Below are 24,241 nucleotides of genomic sequence, written 5' to 3' on the forward strand. Positions count from 1 at the left end.
TTCCTACTCTGGGTCGCACCAAGGCGGATACAGCATCAATGGGGTCCTTTTAGGGTTAGTTGGGTGGATGGCGGTTAGATAGAATCTCATACCATTACTGTCCCTTCTCTTAATTACTAAGCCGGTTAACTCAGACATAACCAGACAGAGAATTCACATCAAAAATGTTGAATGATAAATGATAAGTTCTTTATTGAGCACAAATAGAAACCGGGAGGGTGTGTGACCTTCCCGGTCTGAGCTGATCCAGGAGTTGGCTCTCAGGGGTACATGGTGAGCTGGGGAAGGTGTATCTGGGTGAGGAAGGCCTCCATCCCTGACAGTCTCGGGGACCTAAGAACACTCTGCAGGGACCACACTCTTCTCCACGCTGGTCCCCTCGTGCGTGACCTGGCAGGTGAATCTGCTGCGAGATTTCCACTGGTTCGGTGACAGGCTCAGGTAGCTGCTGGCCGCGTACTTGTTGTTGCTCTGTTTGGAGGGCTTGGTGGTCTCCACGCCCTGGGTGACGGGGGTGCCGTCTGCCTTCCAGGCCACCGTCAAGCCGCTGGGGTAGAAGTCACTGATGAGGCACACCAGGGTGGCCTTGTTGGCGCTGAGCTCCTCATTGGAGGGTGGGAAGAGTGTGACCGAGGGGGCCGACTTGGGCTGACCTGTGGGGCAGGGGAGAGGCAGTAAGTCAGAGATCAGGTGTCCATGGCTGAAGTTCCTACCTCAGTCCTGATGTGGGGAACAGCTCTGTCATGTCCATGGCTTGGGTCTCAAGGGCTCCAGCTGGCTGAGTTCAGGTCAGCCATGGGTAGGGTCACTCACCTTCTGTTGGAATGAATCTGACTGCCACCTTCAGTAGTGTGTGGGTCCCTCCATGGCCTCAGACTCTCTCCCGGTCACATGTCCTCCTAATCCACACAGTCCTCCCCCTGGGACTTGGTGGCACTGGCTCTGAGACCTGCTTTCCCTTGTGATTCTGTCTGTCATGGACGTTGGCATCACTGCCATATCCGCCAGGTCCCTTACCTGGTTACCCTGTGTCTAGTCTGTCCTTGTTGCAGAGCTGTGTTCCCATTTGAAAAGTAGGTTTCCTGCCCCCAGAGCCCCTCACACCATCATTGCAGCCTTGCCCACCTCCCAACAGGACCCCCACCCCTGACCCCGGGGATGCTGAGTGGGTAAGAAGTGGGAGTTCCTGGAGCTGGATTACAGGGAGTCTTGTAAGATGGAGAGTTTTCAGGTGAGGTGAATTTTCAGTTTTGAGGTTAGGCCATGTCTTTTCTTAAGGGTCTCCCTGTTCTGTGAAGTTTATTTGGGTGTCTGTCTGTTTACCATTTCTGGAAGGCTGGCAGTCAACGTCCCTGTCACCTGTCCCTATCAGCGGACTCTGATCCATGTATCTGCTCATGGACCACACCTCCCTTAGAGGACGCTCTCCTGAGACCTGTTCTGATCTTGGTGTCCTTACTGTTCCTCTAGAGGTGGAAAGTCCCAGTACCCTTGGGCCCTTCTCTTCTGACAACCTGCCTCCTCTTTCACCCCCTTGTCCCACTTCCACCTCCATGTCCCCAAGTCACGAGACCAATGCTCTGCTCTCTGTGCTTCAGGCAGCCCTCCAGCTGGGACGAGCCAAAGACAGAATACTATGCCTGAATGTCCCCAGTATCCTTCTCACACCCCGTGGCCCTGCTAGCAGTCCAAGCTCCCCACTTCTTTGCCTTCACCCCTCAATTCTTCTTGGACTCGCGGAACCCAATTTTAAGGATGGGCTATGTCTGTTCTGAAGGGTCTCCCTGTTCTGTAAAGTTTACTGGGGGTCTGTCCATCGTTAGATTTCTGAGGTCTTGGCAAGACCTGTCACCTTTTCCTACCTGGAGACCCTGGCCCAACGTATCTATCTGCTCAGGAGGCTTTCCTGCGGTGGTGAAGGCATTTACTTTGCTGCCTGAGTGTCCTGAGACTGTCCTGTTGCTGGCTTCCTGAGTGTCCCTATGGAGGTGGAAGGCCCAGAACCCACGGGCCCCTTCTCCTGTGATATCCTTCCTTTCTTCCTGACCCCCTTGTCCCACTTCCTTCTCCATGTCTCCAAGTATCGAGACCAAGGCTGTCCTCAGTGTTCATCAGGCAGTTCTCTGCCTTGGATCCCCCAAGGATGGAAACCGGTGCCCGAGCCATCCACAGAATCCTTCCCACACCTCACGGTCCCTCTGGCAGCAGGAACCCCTACTCATTTGCCCTTCACCCTCAATTCTCCTCGGACTCTTGGAGCCCAGAGACATTGAGTGGTGAGCTGACCATCCCTGAGTCCAGAGGAGAAGATTTCCTTGGGGAGAGAGCTGGAGTCACAGTGAGGCCTGAGTTCAGGTCTAGATTAGGAAGGGCTCACGGGGACGTCCCCTGTAGCCCTGAGCACTTCTGACAATATGGGGCCAGTGGAGGAGATAAGGGGCAGATAAAAGAGGCAAAACTTACAGACCCCACAGACCTTCAGCCTGAGCCCAGGTCACAATAGAAAGCAGAAGAAAATCACCTGAAATTGTATACTGGAGCCAAAAGAGGAGGAAAGGGGAGACTCACCGAGGACGGTCAGATGGGTCCCTCCGCCGAAGAAAGCACACTGTGACACAGCCTGGAACACAAACCCTCTGTCAGCCCCTCCACCCCTGACCCAGGCCCACCTGCAGCTGCACGGGAGGCCCAAAGCCCAGCCTTCTTGTCACGGGTGCTGGTCAGGCAGATGGGTGGGTGATGGGGGTGACGCCTGGGGACCTGGAATCAGTTCCATGGAGGGTTCAGAATCCATCTATCCTCAGTCATGGGGAGGGGATGGAGAGATGCTCTTTAGGTATGGCATCAGAATTCAGCTAACACCATGCTTAGGAAGGTGCTGTGTGCTCTCCTCAGTCTGTGTCAGGATGTCATTGTAGAAGGGGTGAGCAGGGGTGTTTCAGCACAGTGGTGATGGAGCTGGGAGCCCTTTGCAGAGTTGGGACTCATGGGGAGGCTCCTGGATATGCCACTCCATCATCTGCAGGGGAAGCAGTGGAGGTTTGGGGTCAGGAATGGAAAGTGTTGGGAGGAGAATCATGTTTCCCCCAGCACTTAGATCTCTCTCTTAGCCCCGATGTCCCGAATCGCTGCCTTTGGCTGGTTCTTTAGGAAGGTAGCATGGTCACTGTTTAGTGCCTATCCTGAGCTGTGAGGGCAACTGTCATGGTATAGGGAGATGTGGGCTGAATATAAGCTGGATAGACGTGTTGGGCCCCTGGTGTGTGTGGATGCAGTCACTACATCCTACAATTTTGCCCTGAGTGGAAATGTCGGAGTCTGTGCCTAGCCTTGAACTGACTGAGAATCACACATGGCCCACATGCAGGAGCATCACTAGCACAGGGTTCCCCCACCAAGCTGGAAACCATACTGTACCTCTGCACTGGACCTTCACATTGAGGAAGCTCTCTGACACCTATGGCCTTCTCCTGCATCCTTGCCTTGGGATGTCACCTGCAGAGCTCACAATAGGGGACACACAGGTCTGGCATCCTTCTTTCTTTGTCACATTGGCACACTGAGCTAGAACTCTGACTGGCTTCCTCGATCTGCTCTCGATGAGTGCGTAAACACCCTTCCAGCTTCTCATGAGGTTTCTTGTCTCACTCCAGCACAAATAGAATCCCTGGAGCCTTCTATTGCTGGTGGCTGGCTCTGGTAGGGATGACAGAGATGGAATTGTCTCTGTTCATGTCATATCCTGGCTCCCTGTGCAGCCCCTTCTACCCCAGCTCCTCCTGATCTTTCCATAGAGATGCCCACCATGGCAGTGTTGTAAATGGACCAGTGTCTCTGTGATCATCATGAGTGTGCATGTATGTTTCTGTTTGTTGGGACCTGTGTGTGTGCTTGTGTGTGTGTTATGATCAGATACTACACTGAACTCCTAAGTAGATGAGTCAGTTGAGAAACCTGTCAACAGCGCATTTCCAGAATCTGAGTCTTGATTTGTAACAGACACCCCAGGCAGGTTAATGAAAGACAAATGATGGGCTCATGGGTTGGCCTGGCCTCGGAGGGGTCCCAGAAAGCAAAGCTGGAGTCTGTTTCCCAGAGAACTTGGATGTAGTGTGAACCAAGAGACACTGGTGGGGTGAGATGCCAGCAGTGGGAGTGTGGGTGTGAGTGGCCAGTGCCCAGGCAGGGGCTCCTATAGTGAGTGTGACAGGGAGTCTGTGGGAGGAGGACAGTCAGTGTTCCTGGGGAGGTAGGAGCAGGTGTTCTCATGAGAGAGGGAGGAGGCTCTAGGTTGTGACAGTGGGGAATGTCTACATGGGGTAGGAAACCAGGGAAAAGCTGGCAGTGAGTGGGGGTCTATAGGAAGAGGAGAGTGGGAATATTCAGAGGAGGGCTTCTTGTAGATGGTGAGGTGCCAGGTCCAGGGAGAAACTGAGGAATTATCCAAGAAATCCAGGGGATCTGGTATCAGTGAGGGAAGCTATGACTGGCAGTGGGCATGGTTAACACAAGAAGGAAAGCTAGAGACATTGTGGAGGATGGTCTCTTTAATTTCTGCTGTTTTGATCTCCTGTTCAGGAGTATTGTGTGACAATTCTGGCTGAGAGCAAAATAACCCCTCATGAAACATGAGGACGCCTTCACTGGGCTCTTTTCCCAAGGCCAAAAGAATCCTGTTTTCCCCCAAAGATGGTTGAGTTCTGGACTGAAATGTTAACCCAAATTACCAGACAGCCTGAATTCTGATTGAATAAAGAACATTTTATTGAGCATGATTGGGTGCTGGGAGGAGGGCTGGGATGATCCTGGTGCAAGGGGAATCCTTCCTGGAGGTCCTGTGGCTCTAAGCCCTTTGAGTGGGTAGGGGATGTCTTGACCTAAGAGCACTCCTCAGGGACCACATTCTTCTCCATGGTGCTCCCCTCGTGCGTGAACTGGCAGGTGAATCTGCTGTGAGATTTTTACTTGTCGGGCAACAACCTCAGGTAGCTGCTGGCTGCATACTTGTTGTCCTGTTTGGAGGGGTTGTTGGTCTCCACGCCCTGTGTGACGGGGGTGCCGTCTGCCTTCCAGGCCACCGTCAAGCAGCTGGGGTAGAAGTCACTGATGAGGCACGCCAGGGTGGCCTTGTTATTGCTGAGCTCCTCAGGGGAGGGTGGAAAGAGGGTAACTGAGGGCGAGGACTTGGGCTGACCTGTGGGGTGGGGGAGGGACAGGAGGTCAGAAGCTCAGCTTCCACGTTTGGGGTCACTTCACTTGACATCGGCCTTCATGTGGGTACAGGTACCTGAACATTCAGTCAGGCACCCAGTTCTCACTCTGCGTCCATGTGAATCCATGTCGGGGTGGGTGGGTGGGTTAAGGTGTTATTCAATCATCTCCCCACCTTTGCTGGGGACCTTTGAGGTGGATTCCTATCACCACCCATCCCGAGACTCTTCTGAGATCTTTCCTTCCACGCAGACATCTAACTGTCACTGTCCTGCTCTTGCCTCTTCTGACTTTTGACAGTGTCTGTCTCAGCTCTACTTTCGTCCTCTGAGGCCAGTGCTATTGCGTGAGCTCTCTGACCTCCTATTGGCTCATCCTGTGGACTCTTCTATCTTGAGTCTTGTGTGAGGTCTTTGCCCTAAGGGTCTGTTTTTACCCAGATGTGTCTCTCCTGGGCTGTCCCTGATGGGGTAGGATCCTTGCTGATCATACAGAGTGTGTCTGCGTGGCCTTGCATCACTCTCAATCCATAGCCTTTCTGCAGCCCCAGTCCCCGTGTCCTGCAAATCGGTCATTTCACTAGAGCTTTCATGCCATAGGTTCTCCTGTGTTTGTTGCAGATGTGTGTCCTGCAGGGACTCAAGAGTCCACTCGTGTCTCACATCTTCTCATTCCATGACCCTTTCTCCAGCATTTACTCCTACAAGCTCCATCCTGCCTGTGGCAAGTTTGTCTGAGTCCCCAGGCCAACTCTATATGGCCACTCCATAAGGCCTGGGGGGAGCTCCACCTGCACCACTGCTGACTCCGGACCCTGATCCCCAGGCTCTGCCCTGAACCTTGTCGTTTGTGTCCTCAGCCTTGCCTCTGAGGCTGCCTGACCCAGTAAATACTCCACATTGTCACCCCCTCAATGCTCCCTGTTCTCTCTTCCCTTTTTTATGGGTACCCTTAGTGAGTCCCAGAGACAAACGTTGTCCAAGGCCTTACAACAGTAGACAGAAAAGAGCACATGTGGGACCCAGGATGACCCGGCGGACACACAGATGAGTTTTTAGCTCATCCCGACCATCCTCTGCCTCTCAGTTGGTAGGGGAGGGGCTGTGTTGACCAGAGAAGCAAGCAGGACAGTGTAGAGGGAGGGAAGGAGATCAGGGTCCCAGGGACTGGGGTCCCAGACAAAAGAGTGACCAAGTTGAGAAAAGACACAGAAAGAAAAAAAAATAGCAGAAAATTTCCCAAAAATGTGGGAAAGCAGGGAAAGAGGGAGAAGATGAGACTCACCTAGGATGGTCACCCGGGTCCCTTTGCCAAAAAGAAAGCACTGTGATACATGCTAATACAAAAACCAATGCCTGGGAGTCCGTGCCCCACCCCCTAGACCCCCCACTTGCAGCTGTGATGGAGGAGGTTGGGGCACTGCTCCATGCTGGTGTCTTTTCAGTGGGGGGCCACAGGTCTTCCTCTTCTAGTGGATAACAGGGTCAATGTCCCTATGTGTGCAGCCACAGGATCCTGGAATCAAGTCTTCCAAAGAAGTAGGTGTCTGAATGCTGTTCCAACCTATAACTCCTAGGAATTGGAATGAGTTTGTGGAGGGCCTCTCTGTCACTGCAAGGATCTATGGATCTGAAGAGGATATCGCTTCTCTATATGTTGAAACATCCTAATTTTTTGGTGAGACAATCAGGTGAGGGAGGGAGTTTAACCTTCATCCCAAACTTTTCTCTGCAGGTGATAGCAGGTTGGCCTGTGTGCATGGGCCACTGGAAACTTCCTATGCCCCCAACCATGATTCCATAGAGCTCAGCTTTATTTTGCGAGGGGATGTCCTAGTTTGGGACTGTCCCAAGTGAAGTCTGTCCTGTTCTTGTGGGACGTGCCGGCCTATGTCCTGGTGACTTGGGGAACAGCCCTAGCCAAACCCCTATCTAGTGCCATGTTGGGGAAGGTTGGCTGTGTGACTGTTGCTCTGCTTGTTTCAAGGAGTCTTAAATTCCATCTGCCACAAAAAGGAACTAGCATCAGTGACCACTTTCAGGCCTGGAGTGGGTAGGCACTAGTGAAGTAGAATATGTTGTCCATCAGATAGCAGGGGCTATAGAGATAACCTGGGGTCCTGTGAGTGTACCCAGGAGCCACCTGAAGAGGCTCCGACTAGACTAATGTCCATAGATGCAGCTACATTTCCATATGTATAGTGGACAACCCAATGCATTCCACCAGCCTTTCTGGTCAATCCCAGTATGTACCAGGTCACCAAATAGAAATGAGTCAGCAGGGGAGGGTGGAGGGAGCAGGTCATCATCCTGTGAAGTAGAGAAGAGCAGGGAACAGTGCACATTTCTTCTTTTCCCTGCACATGAAAGGTACTCCCCACCTAGGTATGTGGCAGCCCTCCCAGGAGAAGGAGGACAGAAATGAAATATTGCCATGATGCACCCTTTCCATCTGATGGACAGAGCCATTGAACATCAAAGCAGCTAATCCTACCTAAAAAGGTCCACTCGATGTGGGTCCTTTGATGCAAAGTAGCCAACTGTCCAGGGAGGTGATTCTGACGTTGTACAAACTGGACCTCCTGAAGGATCTGATGCCAGAAGCCCTTTGCAGGATGAGGAAGCAGAGAGGATGGCTCAGATACAACTCTGGGAGGTTGTGGCTGCATCCCCACCATGGGAGAGTTCCAGCACCAGCCGCTCAGCCCCTTAGTCCCTTCCTTGCAAGGAAAAGTAGAGTGATGGGGGATTCTTACAGACCCAACAGTCCTGAAGACACCCGACCCCCACAATCACAGTGTCAAATGATTTTCAATACTCAGAAAGAGAAAAGGAAATACCCCCAAAGAGCAATAACATCAACAATATAATTCCATGCATTCACTTGTGACAAGTTTGAGGTCTTCACTGATAAGTATTTTCATTGTTAAGGATTTACAGTTTCTACATCGGTTTGATCATGCTACTTTAGTTTCTGTTTAGGCCTTTATCTTTTCTGGTACACAGATGAAATCATTATTGAGAAAAAGATATGATATCTGGAATTTGTTTCCAAATATTGCATAAGAGAGCAATTATTTTGTTGTGTCAGCATCATCAGGGAATTGATAGATTGGGACCTGGTTGATGGGAACATGGAGGTACTCTTATTCCTCTGCCTCCCTATTTTGGTGTTTTCATTTTTCCTTAATGCACACTTAGAAGAAACTTACAAGAAGAGATGATTAGTGTGGGGCAGTATCAGAGGTGGGGTGATTTTGGCATTCTACAGCAGGGTTATGAGTTAGACTTGGGTGGCCTTCTCCCACATGTGGTCCAAGCACTCAGATCCATGACATGGGGCCAGCAGGTGCTGTGGCATACTAGGACCCCCTAATCTCCCTTCTCCCTCTTCGGCTTCCCTAGGGCAGGAGTGGCTGGGATAAAACTCTAAGGGTTCCCTGTGCTCTCAGAATTCCTGGGCTTTGTAGGCTCTTCTCTGGTCTGATCTGGCTTCCTTGCAGGTCAGGTGAAAGCAACTCCTTGTCTCTGATGAGCTGGAGACATAGACAGGGGGCTTGTTGTGCCGGCATCTCTGTGAGAACGACCTCGCCTGCTTCACTGACCTGGGAGTGAGTGTGTCTCTGATACCAGGCTACAGATGCACTCAGGATTGAGCCACAGTGAGTGAAGGAGGCTCAGGCATAGGAGGCTCAGTGGACCCTGAATACCTGGGGAAGGGGATCCTGACTTTGCCATAGCCCTCAGGCCACACTCACTCTGCCTGACTTGGTCTGCACCAGCTGAACTATACTCCTGAATACGAATTGGCTCCCCTCTTTGGGATAATCGTGGCTGCCCATTATGTGCCCAGGATGGCCTCCTTTGTCATTTACTCAGTTCTCCATGTCCCCACCACTTGCAGGCTGATATCATCAACTTCATTTATAACCTAACCATAGAGTAACTCTCCTTGATCTCAGTTTAGATGATGAGACTCTTCATGACTGAGGTCACAGCCCCCTGTTAGGGTCTCTTTGAGCCTGACCTTGACTGAGGCCCAACAGAACATAGACTGTTGTCCTTGTGCCTCAGCCTGACCTCAAGTAGCAACACAACTGTCTTGAAGAGTGTTCCAGAGCTTCCTCAGTTGGTTAGGAGAATCAACTAGGTTCAGGAAGGGTTAGGCTACAAGATATGAAACTGTTTCTCTGTAGGACTTGTTAGTGTCTTTACTCACCTAACAGGTATTGTGAAAGTTTGAGAAATGTACTTCTAAGATGCATTGTTCAGAGCTTTCCATGGCTCCCTACTAAGGTGCCAACCATGGACCCCTCACTTGGTAGTCACTCTCCCCTCTGGGTCACCCTGTATGGAACCAGGAAGTTCACCTCTGTTCCTAAAGACCAGTTTCTGCTCAAGGACCTCGTTCCTCCTTATTGTTGCTTCTGCCCACTGCTGGCTCCTGGGACTCTCCTTGCTCCTCCCTGACACCCTATGGGGACCCCTGGTCCTTCTCACTCAGTTTTTCTCCCTTTCCAGGTGGCAAAGACTGCATCCTGGGGGCTGGTATGGCAGGACTATTTTCTACTCTGGGTCACACCCAGGGGGATACAGAGTCAATGGAGTCCTTTTAGGGTTAGTTGGGTGGATGGCGGTTAGATAGAATCACGTGTCATAACTGTCCCTTCTCTTAATTACTAAGCCATTAACTCAGACATAACCAGACAGAGAATTCACATAAAAAATGTTGAATGATAAACAATAAGTTCTTTATTGAGCACAAATAGAAACCGGGAGGGTGTGTGACCTTCCTGGTCTGAGCTGATCCAGGAGTTGGCTCTCAGGGGTACATGATGAACTGGGGAAGGTGTATCTGGGTGAGGAAGGCCTCCATCCCTGACGGTCTCAGGGACCTAAGAACACTCTGCAGGGACCACACTCTTCTCCACGGTGCTCCCCTCATGCGTGACCTGGCAGGTGAATCTGCTGCGAGATTTCCACTCGTCCGGTGACAGGCTCAGGTAGCTGCTGGCCGCGTACTTGTTGTTGCTCTGTTTGGAGGGCTTGGTGGTCTCCACGCCCTTGGTGACGGGGGTGCCGTCTGCCTTCCAGGCCACCGTCAAGCCTCTGGGGTAGAAGTCATTGATGAGGCACACCAGGGTGGCCTTGTTGGCGCTGAGCTCCTCATTGGAGGGTGGGAAGAGTGTGACCGAGGGGGCTGACTTGGGCTGACCTGTGGGGTGGGGGAGGGAAAAGAGGTCAGAGGCTCAGCATCCACCATGGGGTCACTTGACCTTAGTCTTCATGTGGGAATAGGTTCTTGAACATCCAATCAGGCCCCTAGTGCACAGTCTGTGTCCACGGGTTCATGTCAAGGGTGGGTTGGGTTAAGGTGTTCCTCAAAAATCTCCCCACCTGTGCTGGGAGTCTTTGAGTTGAATTTCTGTCACCACCCATCCTGAGACTCTCCTGGCACCTGTCCTCCCACAGAGACATTGAACTCTCACTGTCCTGCCCCTGCCTCCTGTGACATGCTGACAGTGACTGTCTGGGCTCTATGTTTGTCCCTCTATGGTCAGGATTATGATGTGAGCTCTCTGACCTCCATTGAATCATCCTGTATACCATTCTGATCTGACACTTCTGTGCTGGGGAAGTGAGAGTCTTTGTCCTAAGAGATCTGTTTTTACCCAGATATGTCTCTCCTGGGCTGTCCCTGATTGGATAGGATCCTTGCTGATAATAGAGTGTCTGCCTGTGTCTCTTGTGTCTCTCTCATTCCATTGTCTTCTGCAGCCTTGCCCTCCATGTCCTGCAAATCAGTCATATCACTAGAGCCTTCATTCCATAGATTCCGCCTCTCTTTGGGGTATGAAGTATTTCCTGCAAGGACTCAAGTGTTCATCCAGTTCTCACATCCTTTCATTCCATGACCCTTTCCCTGGCACCTTCTCTTCTCCCCACTGTCCTCCCTCTTGCTGGTTTCCTTGAGTTTTCAGGACACCTCAGGGTTCTGCCTTGCAACCCCATGAGGCCTGGGGGTGGGGTTAGCTGCTCCACCGGTACACCATTGACCACCCCAGATCCTGAGTCGCACAGTTCCAGGGCCCTGTTTTAAATGTCTGACCCATGTGTCCCCAGCCTTAGCCCTGAGGGTGCCGTGTCCCTGCAAATTCTCCACATGGTCACCCCCTCAATGCTCCCTGTTCTTTCTTCCATTTTCTATGGGGACTCTTAGTGACTCCCAGATATAAAAAAGGTCCAACACAAGACCAGACAGGAGAGGACAGAACAGAGTACATGGGGGTCCCAGGATGACCCCGGCAGACAGATTTTAGATTTTAGGTCATTCCACCATTCCCTGTGCCTCAGGTAGGAGGTACGGGGTTATGATGAACAAAGAAGCAAGCACGACAGTCGGTACAGGGAAGGGAGGAGAGCAGGGTCCTAGGGGCTGAGGTGCCGGGTGAAAGAGTAACCAAGACTTTTATATAAGATACACAGAGAAAAAAAAAAAAACAGTCAAAAAATGCCCAAATGTCTGGAACAGCAGGGGAGCAGGGAGAAGATGAGACTCACCTAGGACGCTCAGCTGGGTACCTCCGCCGAACACCCAACACTGTGATACAGGCTCATACAAAAACCCCGTCCATGGGAGGCCCTGCCCCAACCCCAGCCCCCCACTTGCAGCTGTGATGGAGGAAGTGAGGGTACTGCTTCAGGCTGGTGTTTGCTCAACAGAGGAGCCACATGTCCCACACCCATATCAGAATAGCACCAATGTCCCCATGTGTACAGCAATAGGATCCTTGGAATCAATTCTTCCAATGGAAGTTGGTATCTGATTTGCTGTTTCTACCACTATCTCTTGGATATTGGAGTGAGTTTGTGGAAGGCTTTTGTGTCATTGTGAGTTATTTTCCATGGAAATGAACAGGACATCTCTTTTCTGTATGTTCAAACATTGTAATACCCTGGGGAGATGTGAGGTGAGGGTGGAGGGAGTACCCTCCCTCCCAAAGGATCCTTTGCAGGGAGAAAGAGTTGGACTGTGTATGGACATTGGCAACTAACTATGTCCCAAGACATAACTTCAGAGGGCTCTGTCTTATTATCCCAGGGGATGTGCTAGTTTGGGACTGTTGTAAGTGATGTGTGGCCTGGTCCTGTAAGACATGCCAGCCTGTGTCCAGGTGACCTTGGGAGCAGCCCCAGCCAAGCCCCAATCTGAGCTCATGTTGGGGAGGGTCTGGTATGTGACTGCTGCTATGCTTCTCTTAAAGAGTCTTAAATGCCACCTCCCACGAAATGAAACTGGCATCAGTGACCAATTTCAGGCCTGGGCAAGTATGCACAAGATGAAATAGAATATTTTTTCCCTCAGAAAGCTGGAGCTGTTGAGATCTCCTGGGGTCATGTGAATGTACCCAGGAGCCACCTGAATAGACTCCCAGTGGACGAATGTCCATATGGGCAGACATGAAGCCATCATGCAGTGTGGACAACACTGGTACATTCCCAAAATCGGATCCATTGAATCCCAGCATGTACCAGGTCGCCAAATAAAAATGAGTAAGCAGGGGAGGGTGGAGGGAGCAGGTCATCATCCTGTGAAGTAGGGAAGAGCAGGGAACGGTGCACATTTCTTCTTTTCCCTGCACACGAAAGGCACTCCCCACCTAGGTATGTGTCAGCCCTCCCAGGAGAAGGAGGACAGAAATGAAATATTGCTGTGATGCACCCTGTCCATCGGATGGACGGAGTCTTTGAACATCAAAGCAGCTAATCCTACCTAAAAAGGTTCACTTGATGTGGGTCCTTTGATGCAAAGTAGCCAACTGTTCAGGGAGGTGATTCTGATGTCATACAAACTGGACCTCCTGAAGGATCTGATGCCAGAAGCCCTTTGCAGGATGAGGAAACAGAGAGGATGGCTCAGATACAACTCTGGGAGGCTGTGGCTGCATCCCCACCATGGGAGAATCCCAGGACCAGCCACTCAGCCCCTTAGTCCCTTCTTTGCAAGGAAAAGTAGAGTGATGGGGGATTATTACAGACCCAACAGTCCTGAAAACACCCAACCCCCACAATCACAGTGTCAAATGATTTTCAATACTCAGAAAGAGAAAAGGAAATACCCCCAAAGAGCAATAACATCAACAATATAATTCCATGCATTCACTTGTGACAAGTTTGAGGCCTTCATTGATAAATATTTTCATTGTTAAGGATTTACAGTTTCTACATCGGTTTGATCATGCTACTTTAGTTTCTGTTTAGGCCTTTATCTTCTGGTACACAGATGAAATCATTATTGAGAAAAAGATATGATATCTGGAATTTGTTTGCAAATACTGCATAAGAGAGCAATTATTTTGTTGTTGTGTCAGCATCATCAGGGAATTGATAGATTGGGACCTGGTTGATGGGAACATGGAGGTACTCTTATTCCTCTGTCTCCCTATTTTGGTGTTTTCATTTTTCCTTAATGCACACTTAGAAGAAACTTACAAGAAGAGATGATTAGTGTGGGGCAGTATCAGAGATGGGTGATTTTGGCATTCTACAGAAGGGTCATGGACATGAGTTAGACATGGGTAGCCTTCTCCCACATGTGGTCTCACAGATCTCAGACACCATAAAGAAAAAATTAAACTAATCTGACACATAAAAATTAAAAACAGCTTTATGGTGAAAGACCCCATCAACAAAAGGCATAAAACACACCAGGGAACAATATTTACAACTATGTACTTAACAACGAGTTAATATCCCAAGTATATGAAGGGTTTCTATAGATCCATAAGAAAATACAACCAACTGAATGGAGAAACAGGCAAAATTACAACTGGTAAATAAATTCACAGTAGAAATAAAATCAGACAATAAAAAAATGAAAGGAAAACAAGTTTTACCAATGATCAAGTAACCAATGAAACAACAAACATAGGCTCACTTATATTCATTGGATGAGCAAAAAAAAAAAAAAAAGATCAACAATATCACATTATTGTCAAGGATGTAGAGGAAAGGGCACCATCATTCACTGCAGTGAATATAAGCTGGAACCTTTCAGAAGGACATTTGGGCATTGCCTAGGAACATTCCCCAAACACATTCTCTCTGATCGAGCAATTCCACTTTGAGCTATTTATCCATAGTAGATACTTAAGTGCACTTTATACAAGCACACATAACACATGCGCACATATGTGAGGATTTCCATTGCGGCATCACTTGTGATTTATATTTTTAAATGGAAACAACCTAAATGTCCATTAATAAGGGGATAATTAAATACAATCTGGTTCATCCAAACTTTGAGGTCTTACAAAGCCATTACAAGAACATGGGAGATCTATCCAAATTGAGATAGAAAATATCAGTAACACATTGTTTAAAAAGCTTATTCCAGGGTATGGTTTCATTTTAAAAAAAAATCCCAATACCAACTAGGTGTGTGTGTGTGTGTGTGTGTGTGTGTGTGTGTGTGTGTGTGTTTTCAGGGACATATACACATAGGAGAAGCATTGGAAATGTATTGACCAACCTGACAGTGGCCATCTCTGGAGAATGGGTTTTAGGGTAAGATGTGTGGGGATGGTAAGCAGAAACATTGGATTTTTTCTTTATATACTTCTGTGGTTAATCTTTTTTATTTTTATTTTTATTTACAACAAGTACATGTTACTCTTGTATTAAAAATTATTTTGGGGGCACCTGAGTGGCTCAGTTGGTTGAGCATCCAACTTTGGCTCAGGTCATGATCTTGTGGTTTGTGAGTTCGAGCCCCACGTCAGGCTCTGTGCTGACTCAGAGCCTGGAGCCTGCTTCAGATTCTGTGTCTCCCTCTCTCTCTGCCCCTTTCCCACTCGCACTCTGTCTGTCTGTCTCTCTCAAAAAGAAATGAACTTAAACAAATTATTTTAGGGGCACCTGGGTAGCTCAGTTGGTTGACTGACTTTGGCTCAGGTCATGATCTCCCGGTTCAAAAGTTCGAGCCCCACATCAGGCTTGCTGCTGTCGGTCTGTCAGCGCAGAGCCTGCTTCAGATCCTCTGTCCCCCTCTCTCTGCCCCTCCCAAAAAAATAAACTAAAAAAATTATTTTAGAAGCTTGTGCTCTCCCAAAAAAATAAATTAAAAAATTATTTTAGAAGATAAAAACCAAATATATCTTCCTGTGAACATTTTCAAAAGTATAGAAAATTAGAAAGCAAAGTTTTAAATTAGGTGAAGTCCCATTAGCCAGAGACACACCATTGACATTTTTCTATTATTTCGGGCAGGCTTTTGAAAATGTACACATACTTTAAAAACCTGCACATAGTTTTGAGGGTTTGTGGAAGATTCCTTATGATTGATGTTCTATACTGTATTTGGCCACACCCTTTCTGCTGGATATTTAGATTATTTCCAGTTTTCTCCCACCATTAGTAATGTTGAGCTAGTCATTCTTGTTTATAAACCTTTTGTTATATCTTGGATTATTTTCACCTCTCCCCCACCATGAATTCATAGAAGTGGAATTGCACAATTTAAATAAATATACTTAAAAAATGACTTGTTGCATATTGTTAAAATGGTTGTACATTTTGGACGTCTATAGACAGTCCATGAGAGTGCCCATTCCTCCCGGTCAACCTCTGGTACAGTCACTTTAAATTCACTTGCTAATTTCATAGGTGGTCTTGGTACCTGATCCTTCCTCCCCATCCCCAAGATGCAGGCTTTGGCCGTTGTTTCTCCTGGGTCCTTAATCTGGCCTCACATCAATCTCCTATCTGGAGCCGTTTTTCCAAACATGAATCCGACTGTGACGGTCTGCTACCTAAATCCCTCAACAACTCTTCTGGACTCCAAGATCAAGGATGCAGCACATTAAGACACTGCACGCAGCACAGAGTGCCCTGTTGTGCCTGCACAACCTCTCTCTCTCCTCAGCCCAGGCCGCTCCGGGTGCCTGGAGTGGTCACATCACATGTCAGTGACTCTTCACCTGTCAGACCAATTTGATTGTCCCCACGCCTGGACATGACCCCCTTGGTTCAGGCCCACCCACTCTGGGTCCCCAGGCCTGACCCCTGTGAATATTTATGAATGAGTTGCAGAGTGGACATCCTTGGTGGAGACTCAGACAAGCCCTTGCTCCCCTCTCTAACTGCCTGGCAGAGCACCCCTTCAGAATGTGGCGCCATTTTGTTTCAACACAGGACATGCTGATGAGGTCACAGGGTTCAGTCCTCTGGCTTCTTACCAGTGCTGGGACTGTGCCTATGTGCTGTGTGACCTTCCTTGGGAAGGTCACCTTACCTCTTTGGACCTCTATCTTCCTCTGCAAGATGAGGATAACAGCAGGATCTGACTTGTGGGGCTACAGAGGGTGTTTCTGCCCCTAAAACGATTAGTGCCTGCTGGGCACATCCTGCTCCTGCCTGCCTCTTTCTGCCCTACCCAGAGGACAAGGGTGAGGCAGGTGCAGCACTAGTCCAAAATTTAAGGGATGCCCAAAACTCCGTCATCAAGACGTACGATATTTTAATACAGAATACAGAATTGTATTTAATTATTAAATATATTTTTATATTTAATATAATTATTAAATATATTAATAATAATTAAATATAAAAATATTAAATATATTAATTAAATATATTTAATACAGAATTGAAAGTATTACCAACAAAAAATCAATGCAAAAAAATCCACGCAAGACAGATGTCAGCACTTTAAATACAGCCGGTGTCTACCCAGGCCCCTTCTCTCTGGCCCATTCTTCCTTCTCCCCCCTCTTCCCCTCACTGCTGCTCTCCTCTTCGGATGTCCACTCCTGGCTCCCACCTTAGGGAACTCCACATCCTCCCCTGCCGTGATCTTTTGGCTCCTTACCTTAGGCTCCTTCCCTCTGGGGCTCTGCTCGATGATGCTGTGTTGTGGGCAGCGGGCCATGGGTGCCCATGGCCAGGTGTAGCAGCAGTAGGGGACAGTGCTGCCTGGGGCCAGGGCTCTGTCCCCCAGGAGCCTCACAGCACACTTGGCCTGTCTCGGGCCTCATCTGCCCTCAGGGTGGAAGCTCGGCTTGAACTTCCAGGAGAGGGGCTGGCAGGTGCCTCAGGTCCCTCTTGTTGGCAGCAGCGGTCCCAGTGTGCCTGGCCCACATAGTCTTGTCCTCTGTCTGGGCCTTCTCTGGTCCCTGCACTCAGTGCCCAGTCCTCTCCAGGGCCCATGGCTGTTACTCCTGGAGATCTCCCTCAGAGTGACATCTGCCAGCTGCCCGGCTGTGGTCAGATTCTGGGCTCCACCCCCTCCCACTGAAACCAGCCCACAGTTCCCGCCCCTGGGGCCCTGGGTGGGGAATACCTGACCTGCCTTATTTCCATATTCCTAAGGGTGACCCAGGTCTGTGGAGCATCTCCCTGGGACTTGAAAAGACCACAGCAAGCAGTTGAGTGCCCAGTGAATCAGGAATCACCAAGGCCTGAGTTCCTTGGGGTGGGACTGGGGCTAGGGCTTCTCTTCTGACCAGTCCCCCAGGCTGGGTCCCTGCACACTCCACTTCCTTGGCAGGGTTGGTCCATCCTGGCTGGTTTCCCTCTGGTCATCTCAGCTTCTCAGCCAGTCAAGGGCCCTGCAGGGAGTGATTCTATATCCCTCACTCAAGGAGTAATGTCAGGCTCATGAATGTTGAAACCTAGCCTTAGGTCACCTCTGGGCCTCATTTTCCTCATCTGTAAAATGGACACAGTTCCTCTGTAGCAGGGCAGTCATGAAGATGAATGAGATCATGTGAATGCTAAGCTCCAGTATGTAGCAGGTGTTGAATGAATGTCCATTCCCTTTCCACCATCCTCGGACTTTGGGCTTTAGAATAACTGTTGGCATGTCCTGGGGGGCGTTTCCCTGTATTACAAGTGAGAAAACTAAGGTCCAGAGAAGATGAAAGCTGGGGCCAAGGGTGTTCTGGGAGTGGGCTGCAGGGTGATCTAGAATCTAGGAGTGAGCTCCTCCCCTGCATTGCAGCCCTTTGTCCACCTGGAAGGCTCATGCTTTGGTTCCAAGGGAGGTGGGGTTTGGGTTCTGTTGGGCAGAGGTGCAGGAGGGATGGACTGCACAGGTGCTTTGGGCTGGGGGCCATTGGAAAGCCCAGGAATATAATACGTAATGCAATGAGGCTGAGGCAGACAGCGGGGCCGGCTGCTGGCTGAGCTGAGATCATTTCACCTATTTGAGGATGAAGAAATTGATGTTCAAGCAGATTCTATACAGACGGCTGGCCCTTTCACGGCTCCAGGACATGCTTTGTTGATGTCTGTGCATCAGCTCTCTGGGCCTGGTGAAGTCTTACTGCTCAGTGAAGAGAGAATTGAAAGCAGCAGGTTGTAGGATCCCGCCTGTCACCCAGCGCCTCTCTTGCTTTCCAGTTGCCTTTTCTGCCACAAGGTCTTTTAATACACCTGCTCAAATCTGGGTTGCAGCCCCTCAGGGCTTCTAGTTTCTGTGTCAGCAGCCCTAAATGAAGCCTCCCAGGCCTGCCAAAGTGACTTTCCTGGGAGGTCCCTTTAAGAGTTGTGTGTCCCATGTTTTGAGTCAGGCACTCCCTAACTTTCCTGCTACATTTGACAGGAGATCATCCTATCCATGGGATGAGGCCCACGCCTGCCTCTGACCTTGGGTTCCTGGTACCATGGGGGCTGGAGTGGCATGTGCCCTAGGAGTCCAGACCGAAGCTGTTCCCTCCTGGCACCCCTGTGTGGGTGTGACACTCACCTACTACCCAGGGCCCAGAAACTGTGGTTCTCTGGGGGACAGCCCCAGGTCTTGGGAAGAAGGGGCTCTCCCTAAAGGCAGCATCCCCAGCTGTGCCTCTTTTCCCCTACCCCTGCACCTGCCACAGCCTCTGGGCCGCCACTGCCACAAACCACATCCTCTTGTGGTGGCTGCAGTCAGAAATCTGGGTCTGGTTGTTTCCTGGGGACACTTGAGGGATGGGCTGGGTCTTCCCAGATGGTGCAGCTGCAGCTCTGACCCACCCAGGCCTGCCCCCTCACCTCCTTCCTGGATTGAGATACGCCGAGGGCTGGATTCAGGCTGGGCCAGAGGAGTCCAGGTCCATCTGTCCCCCTTGGTAGACCCCCTGCTGAGGGTCCCTGCCTCCTCTGTGCCCTGCCCCAGCCCTTCTCCCATGGAGTGTCAGGGTGTGCCCTTGTCCAATCACTTCTGTCCTGCTTCCCATGTCAGAGGGTGCCCCTGTCTCCTGCTGACCAGTCTCCTGCCCGCTCTGTACTCCACAAGCCCCAGAGACTGCCTAAATCCAGGTCTCTCCAGCACCTTGCTCCACCACCCCCCCATCCCCAAACTCAAGCCAGCTGGGCCTTCTCATCTCACAGTTGTGCATGGTGTGTGTGTGTGTGTGTGTGTGTGTGTGTATGTGTGTGTGTGTGTAACAAAGTATCTGTCTGGGGATGTGACAGAGGTTCTGGAATCTCTCAGAGTTCTTGGAGTCAGGGTCTGGCTCTGCAGCTTCTGAGCCCCACTCTGAGGGATCCCCAGGATCCCTGGAGACCCCTACTCCTTTGTGGAGTGGGACTGCACCCCACATTCCAGCTTTCCTCCAGCAAATGGAAAGAGAATTCTACTGCTTCTGTAGATGTCACAGACTCATGACCCTGGTGGGGACCTTCTAGTTCCTTCGACTGATAAACTGAGGCACAGAGAGGGAGAGTTTCTTTCCTAAGACACACAGCGACTTGGTGTAAAGACTGTGTCTTGGGACTTACCAGTACCAGCCAGAGACCTGAGAGGACCAGGCTTTTTTTTTGCACATGAGGTGGAGCCAGCCTGGAACTGAAGGATGGAGCTTGGGAACTTTTCAGTGCTTTAACGCCCAACTCTCCCAATACAGCCGCCTGGAGTGCAGTCCCGAGGGGACAGTCCAATAGGGGGCAGCAGAGACCAGCAGTAGAGGGAAGCTAAACCTCAGAAAGGGCTGCAACTCAGAAGGGGCTGGCCAGACAGAGGCCCGGGAAAGGCTCCAGTGGTGGTGGCAGGCGGGAGGATGCAGAGGCCGGACTCTAGTCCAACATCTTCCCTGACACCCACCTAACCCTTGCAAACACGGCCTGGGGTGAGGCGAGTGAAGCGAGTCACTCCAGTGTGGAGTGGGGGGGCGGATACTGAACTGACTTACAGTTTTGATGTTATATTTATTACGGGATTTTTCTGCATTACGATGTGAAAAAAGATTGCATTAAATATTATTTTGATGACGAGTTTTGGGGTCCTCCCTTAAATTTTACATGTAACGACAGTGGCTTACTCTGCTCATACTAGTGCCGGCTGTGTTTGATACTCCAGGGAACATTTTTTAGGGGGCGGTGTGTGGAGGAAGTCGGGGGGCGGGGTTCTGGAGTGGGCGTGGCCAGCGCCCTGTGGTTCCAGCCTCACCTGACCAGGTGGGTTGATGTTTGCATAGCGGAGCCCAGTTTTCCAGGCCCTTTCCAAAGTCTTGGATTGATACCCGGGAGGGGTACACTCCCTTCATGAGGACCTGCGTGGCAGGTGGTGGCTTTGTAGCAGCCACAGCTCCTTCAGCTCTTCCACCGGGAACAGCCTCCTGGCAGGTCCTCGCGGGACAAAGCACATTCTTAGAGAGGGTGGTGCAGCCTCCTTTATTACATTCATACAAAGCGCTCCATCCTGATGGCTACCAATACTAACGTAATTTACATTCAGTTCTTACTTCATTATTCCTAAAAGCCCACACACCCTCACATTTGTTTATAACTACACGTGTCATATACCATAATAGTTACTGCACTGCGTATGCTAGTTCCATAGTGGCAAATAGCCTAGAGACTTACCTTGTTTTAAAAAAGTTGTTATAAAATAGATAATCACATAAAATCGACCTCACTTTATTGTTTGACCATTTCTCCAGACACATCCTTTGCTTTTCAGTGATTTTACAATATTCCCCGAAATACCCATCCAGATGTTTACTTGTGTTGACAACTAGAGCCAGACAGTTTCTAACATAAGTACGTCTGAATAGGACCTTGGACAGTGAGGACTGGCTTTGCCAATTAGGTTAAACAGTGGGACTCTTCCCTAGATTGAATGATTCAAATCGGCAGCCCCAAGTTTGGGAGGAAAAAATACAGTTTAAAACACATGACAAGAGGAAATAATGTTTTTCAAAAAAAAAATTGTAAAGATGCAAAGATGCACGATGATTACAGATATTTTACTTTTCCCCAATCTTTTATTTTTTTAAATTATCGTTAATATTTATTTATTTTTGAGAGAGAGAGCATGAGCTGGGGAGGGGCGGGGGGGGGGACAGAAGTTCCGAAGCGGGCTCCACACTGACAGCAGAGAGCTCGATGCAGCTCGAACTCACAAACGGTGAGAACATGACCTGAGCTGAGGTTGGCTGCTGAACTGAGCTACCCAGGCACCCCCAATTTTTTCCCAGTCTTTTAAATTACATGACACACAAGGGATCTCTTAGTAAGTTCTGTTCAAGTTTCTTGTTGCCTATCCCAGAAGCTGGGAAAGTGGATGACAGATGGCTAGGTGACACCTCTATGCAGGTGGTCCCCTCTCCCCTAGAAGCTGATACTGGGATGGAGCCAGACTGCAGGAGGTTTACAGGGAGAGTGATTGGGACCAACCCCTGTGCAAGGGTTGGGTGGGAAGCAGGATAGGCAGGATGGGCAGAGGGAGGAATCAGCTATAGGGGAGCTTTGCTGTTGAGATGGCCTTTCCCAGTTTCCCCAGGTGGGCTGAGAGGCTGGGCCTTCAGGCCCTCACGTTGATCAGCCTTTAGAGGCTGCTGAAGAGCTTTGTGGTTGCAGAGAAGGGGGAAGGGCTCAGCCCCAAGGCACAGAGAGGACAGGTATCCCTTGTAGTCTCCACCCCCAGCCCAGGGGATCCTCCTCCTGGTAGTCACTAGTCTGGGGCTGTAGCCCCCGTTCAGTCTGTGCCCTGGCCTACATCCTGGGCTGTTCTGGCCACTGAGAAACAGTCTATCTGTGTTTTCAGGGAACCTGAAATCATGCTCACTGAATCGTTCTGGGTGCCGTCATGAAGGTGGCCAGAGTCATGGTGGTGATGCTGAGATTGTCCTGGGCTCCTGGTCTTTCCTCTGCTCCATTCTGGCTCAGGAGGAAGGTGGTTAATATCATCCAGGAGTTCCAAGTGTCTCATCCATCGTTGTGTTGTGGTGGGGGCCTCGAGCTGGTCTGCTTCTAGCTCCATCTCCAGAGCATTTCCACACTGAGTCTCCTCTGACATTCCCAGGCCCCAGTGCAGTGACCCTCCTCACCCCTACTCCAGGGAAACCCTGAGACAGGAGCAGCGTTCTACTGCAGATCACAGTTTGTGAGAGCCAGAACCTGAATAAAATTTCCTCCTTGCCAGGTGCACGTGGAGTTGTTAAAGGTCCATGGAGCTGCTATAAGAGTCTACCCTTGGCCATGAGCTCTTGGACAGGTGGTAAGTGCTGTGTCTCAGAATCTCCAATGTGTGGCTGGGGTAGGGACATATCACATACTCAAAAGATGTGATTTGAGTATAAGAGAATGAAATTGGCTGAATTCTAAGAATACTTCATGTGAAATTGAAATGATGATTTTGACTTCAGTTGCTAGGGAAAATGCATTAGGTAATAAAAATATTTAATATAATGTATAAGGTTGAGTAATGGTTATTGAATAGCTGCTGTGTCCTTGGAATGGAAAAAGAAAAAGAAAAGAAAATTGGCACCAGCCCCCTGGAGACGGTTTAGGGGGGAAAGGAGGAACTTCTCTTAGAAATCAGGACAGGAGGCTCTCAGAGCAAAGAGGGGGGTGCAATGTGTGTTCTCAGAGAGAGGGGGCTTTATAGACTTTTTTTACATTCTGTAATTTATTTTTAAATTTACATCCAAGTTAGTTAGCACATGGTGCAACAATGATTTCAGGAGTAGATTCCTTAAGCTCCTACCCATTTAGCCCATCCCCCCCCCAAACCCCTCTAGCAACCCTATGTTTGTTCTCTATATTTAAGAGTCTCTTATGTTTTGCCCCCCTCCCTGTTTTTATAAAATGTTTTATATTTCGCTTCCCTTCCCTTATGTTCATCTGTTTTGTATCTTAAAGCCCTCACATGACTGAAGTCATATGATATTTGTCTTTCTCTGACTAATTTAGCTTAGCATAATACCCTTAGTTCCATTCATGTAGTTACAAAGGGCAAGATTTCATTCTTTTTGATTGCTGTGTAATATTCCATTGTGTGTGTGTGTGTGTGTGTGTGTGTGTGTGTGTGTGTGTATACCACATCTTCTTTATCCATCCATCCATCCATCGATGGACGTTTTGGCTCTTTCCATACTTTGGTTATTGTTGATAGTGCTGCTATAAACATTGGGGTGCATGTGCCCCTTCGAAACAGCATACCTGTATCCCTTGGATAAATACCTAGTAGTGCAATTGCTGGGTCGTAGGGTAGTTCTATTTTTACTTTTTTGAGGAACCTCCATACTATTTTCCAGAGTGGCTGCACGAGTTTGCATTCCCACCAACAATGCAAAAGAGATCCTCTTTCTCTGCATCCTTGCCAACATCTGTTGTTGCCTGAGTTGTTAATGTTAGCCATTCTGACGGGTGTGAGGTGGTATCTCATTGTGGTATTGATTTGTATTTCCCTGATGATGAGTGATGTTGAGCATTTTTTCATGTGTCATTTGGCCATCTGGATGTCTTCTTTGCAGAAGTGTCTATTCATGTATTTTTCCCATTTCTTCACTGGATTATTTGATTTTGGGGTGTTGAGTTTGAGAAGTTCTTATAGATTTGTATACTAACCCTTTATCTGATATGTCATTTGCAAATATCTTCTCCCATTCTGTTGGCTGCCTTTTAGTTTTGCTGATTGTTTCCTTCGCTGTGCAGAAGCTTTTTATTTTGTTGAGGTCCCAAAAGTTCATTTTTGCTTTTGTTTCCCTTGCCTCTGGAGACGTGTTGAGTAAGAAGTTGCTGCGGCCAAGGTCAAAAGGTTTTTTGCCTGC

General features: G+C 49.3%; 3 protein-coding genes, 1 pseudogene and 2 gene segments (V, D, J or C); all 6 read right to left on the bottom strand.

Moving 5' to 3' along the window:
• The window catches only part of LOC102968706 (immunoglobulin lambda-1 light chain), a 718,086-nt gene that overhangs the window by 41,291 nt on the left and 652,554 nt on the right, over nt 1-24,241 (bottom strand). The window lies entirely within an intron of this gene.
• Nucleotides 1-24,241, bottom strand: part of LOC122232563 — a 1,057,381-nt gene that overhangs the window by 23,282 nt on the left and 1,009,858 nt on the right.
• The window catches only part of LOC122232564 (immunoglobulin lambda-1 light chain-like), a 586,739-nt gene that overhangs the window by 13,254 nt on the left and 549,244 nt on the right, over nt 1-24,241 (bottom strand). The gene's annotated exons all lie outside the window — the stretch shown is intronic.
• LOC102959445 (immunoglobulin lambda-1 light chain-like) overlaps nt 168-24,241 on the bottom strand; it is a 480,152-nt gene continuing 456,078 nt past the window's right edge. For all 4 annotated transcript variants that reach the window (XM_042962210.1, XM_042962209.1, XM_042962212.1 and 1 more), the window contains exons 3-4: nt 2,569-2,606; nt 168-653 (exon numbers count right to left, since the gene is read on the bottom strand). In XM_042962210.1, the coding sequence (XP_042818144.1) occupies nt 334-653; nt 2,569-2,606 (358 nt within the window). In that variant the 3' untranslated portion in view covers nt 168-333. The remainder of the gene's footprint in view (nt 654-2,568; nt 2,607-24,241) is intronic.
• On the bottom strand, nt 4,327-9,052 carry LOC122232693 (annotated as a pseudogene).
• LOC102964473 overlaps nt 9,940-24,241 on the bottom strand; it is a 277,151-nt gene continuing 262,849 nt past the window's right edge. The window contains 2 exon segments of the V gene segment in view: nt 9,940-10,425; nt 11,772-11,809. Of these exon segments, the coding sequence occupies nt 10,106-10,425; nt 11,772-11,809 (358 nt within the window).

Source organism: Panthera tigris, chromosome D3, assembly GCF_018350195.1.
Source record: "Panthera tigris isolate Pti1 chromosome D3, P.tigris_Pti1_mat1.1, whole genome shotgun sequence".
NCBI classification, from domain to species: Eukaryota; Metazoa; Chordata; class Mammalia; order Carnivora; family Felidae; genus Panthera; species Panthera tigris.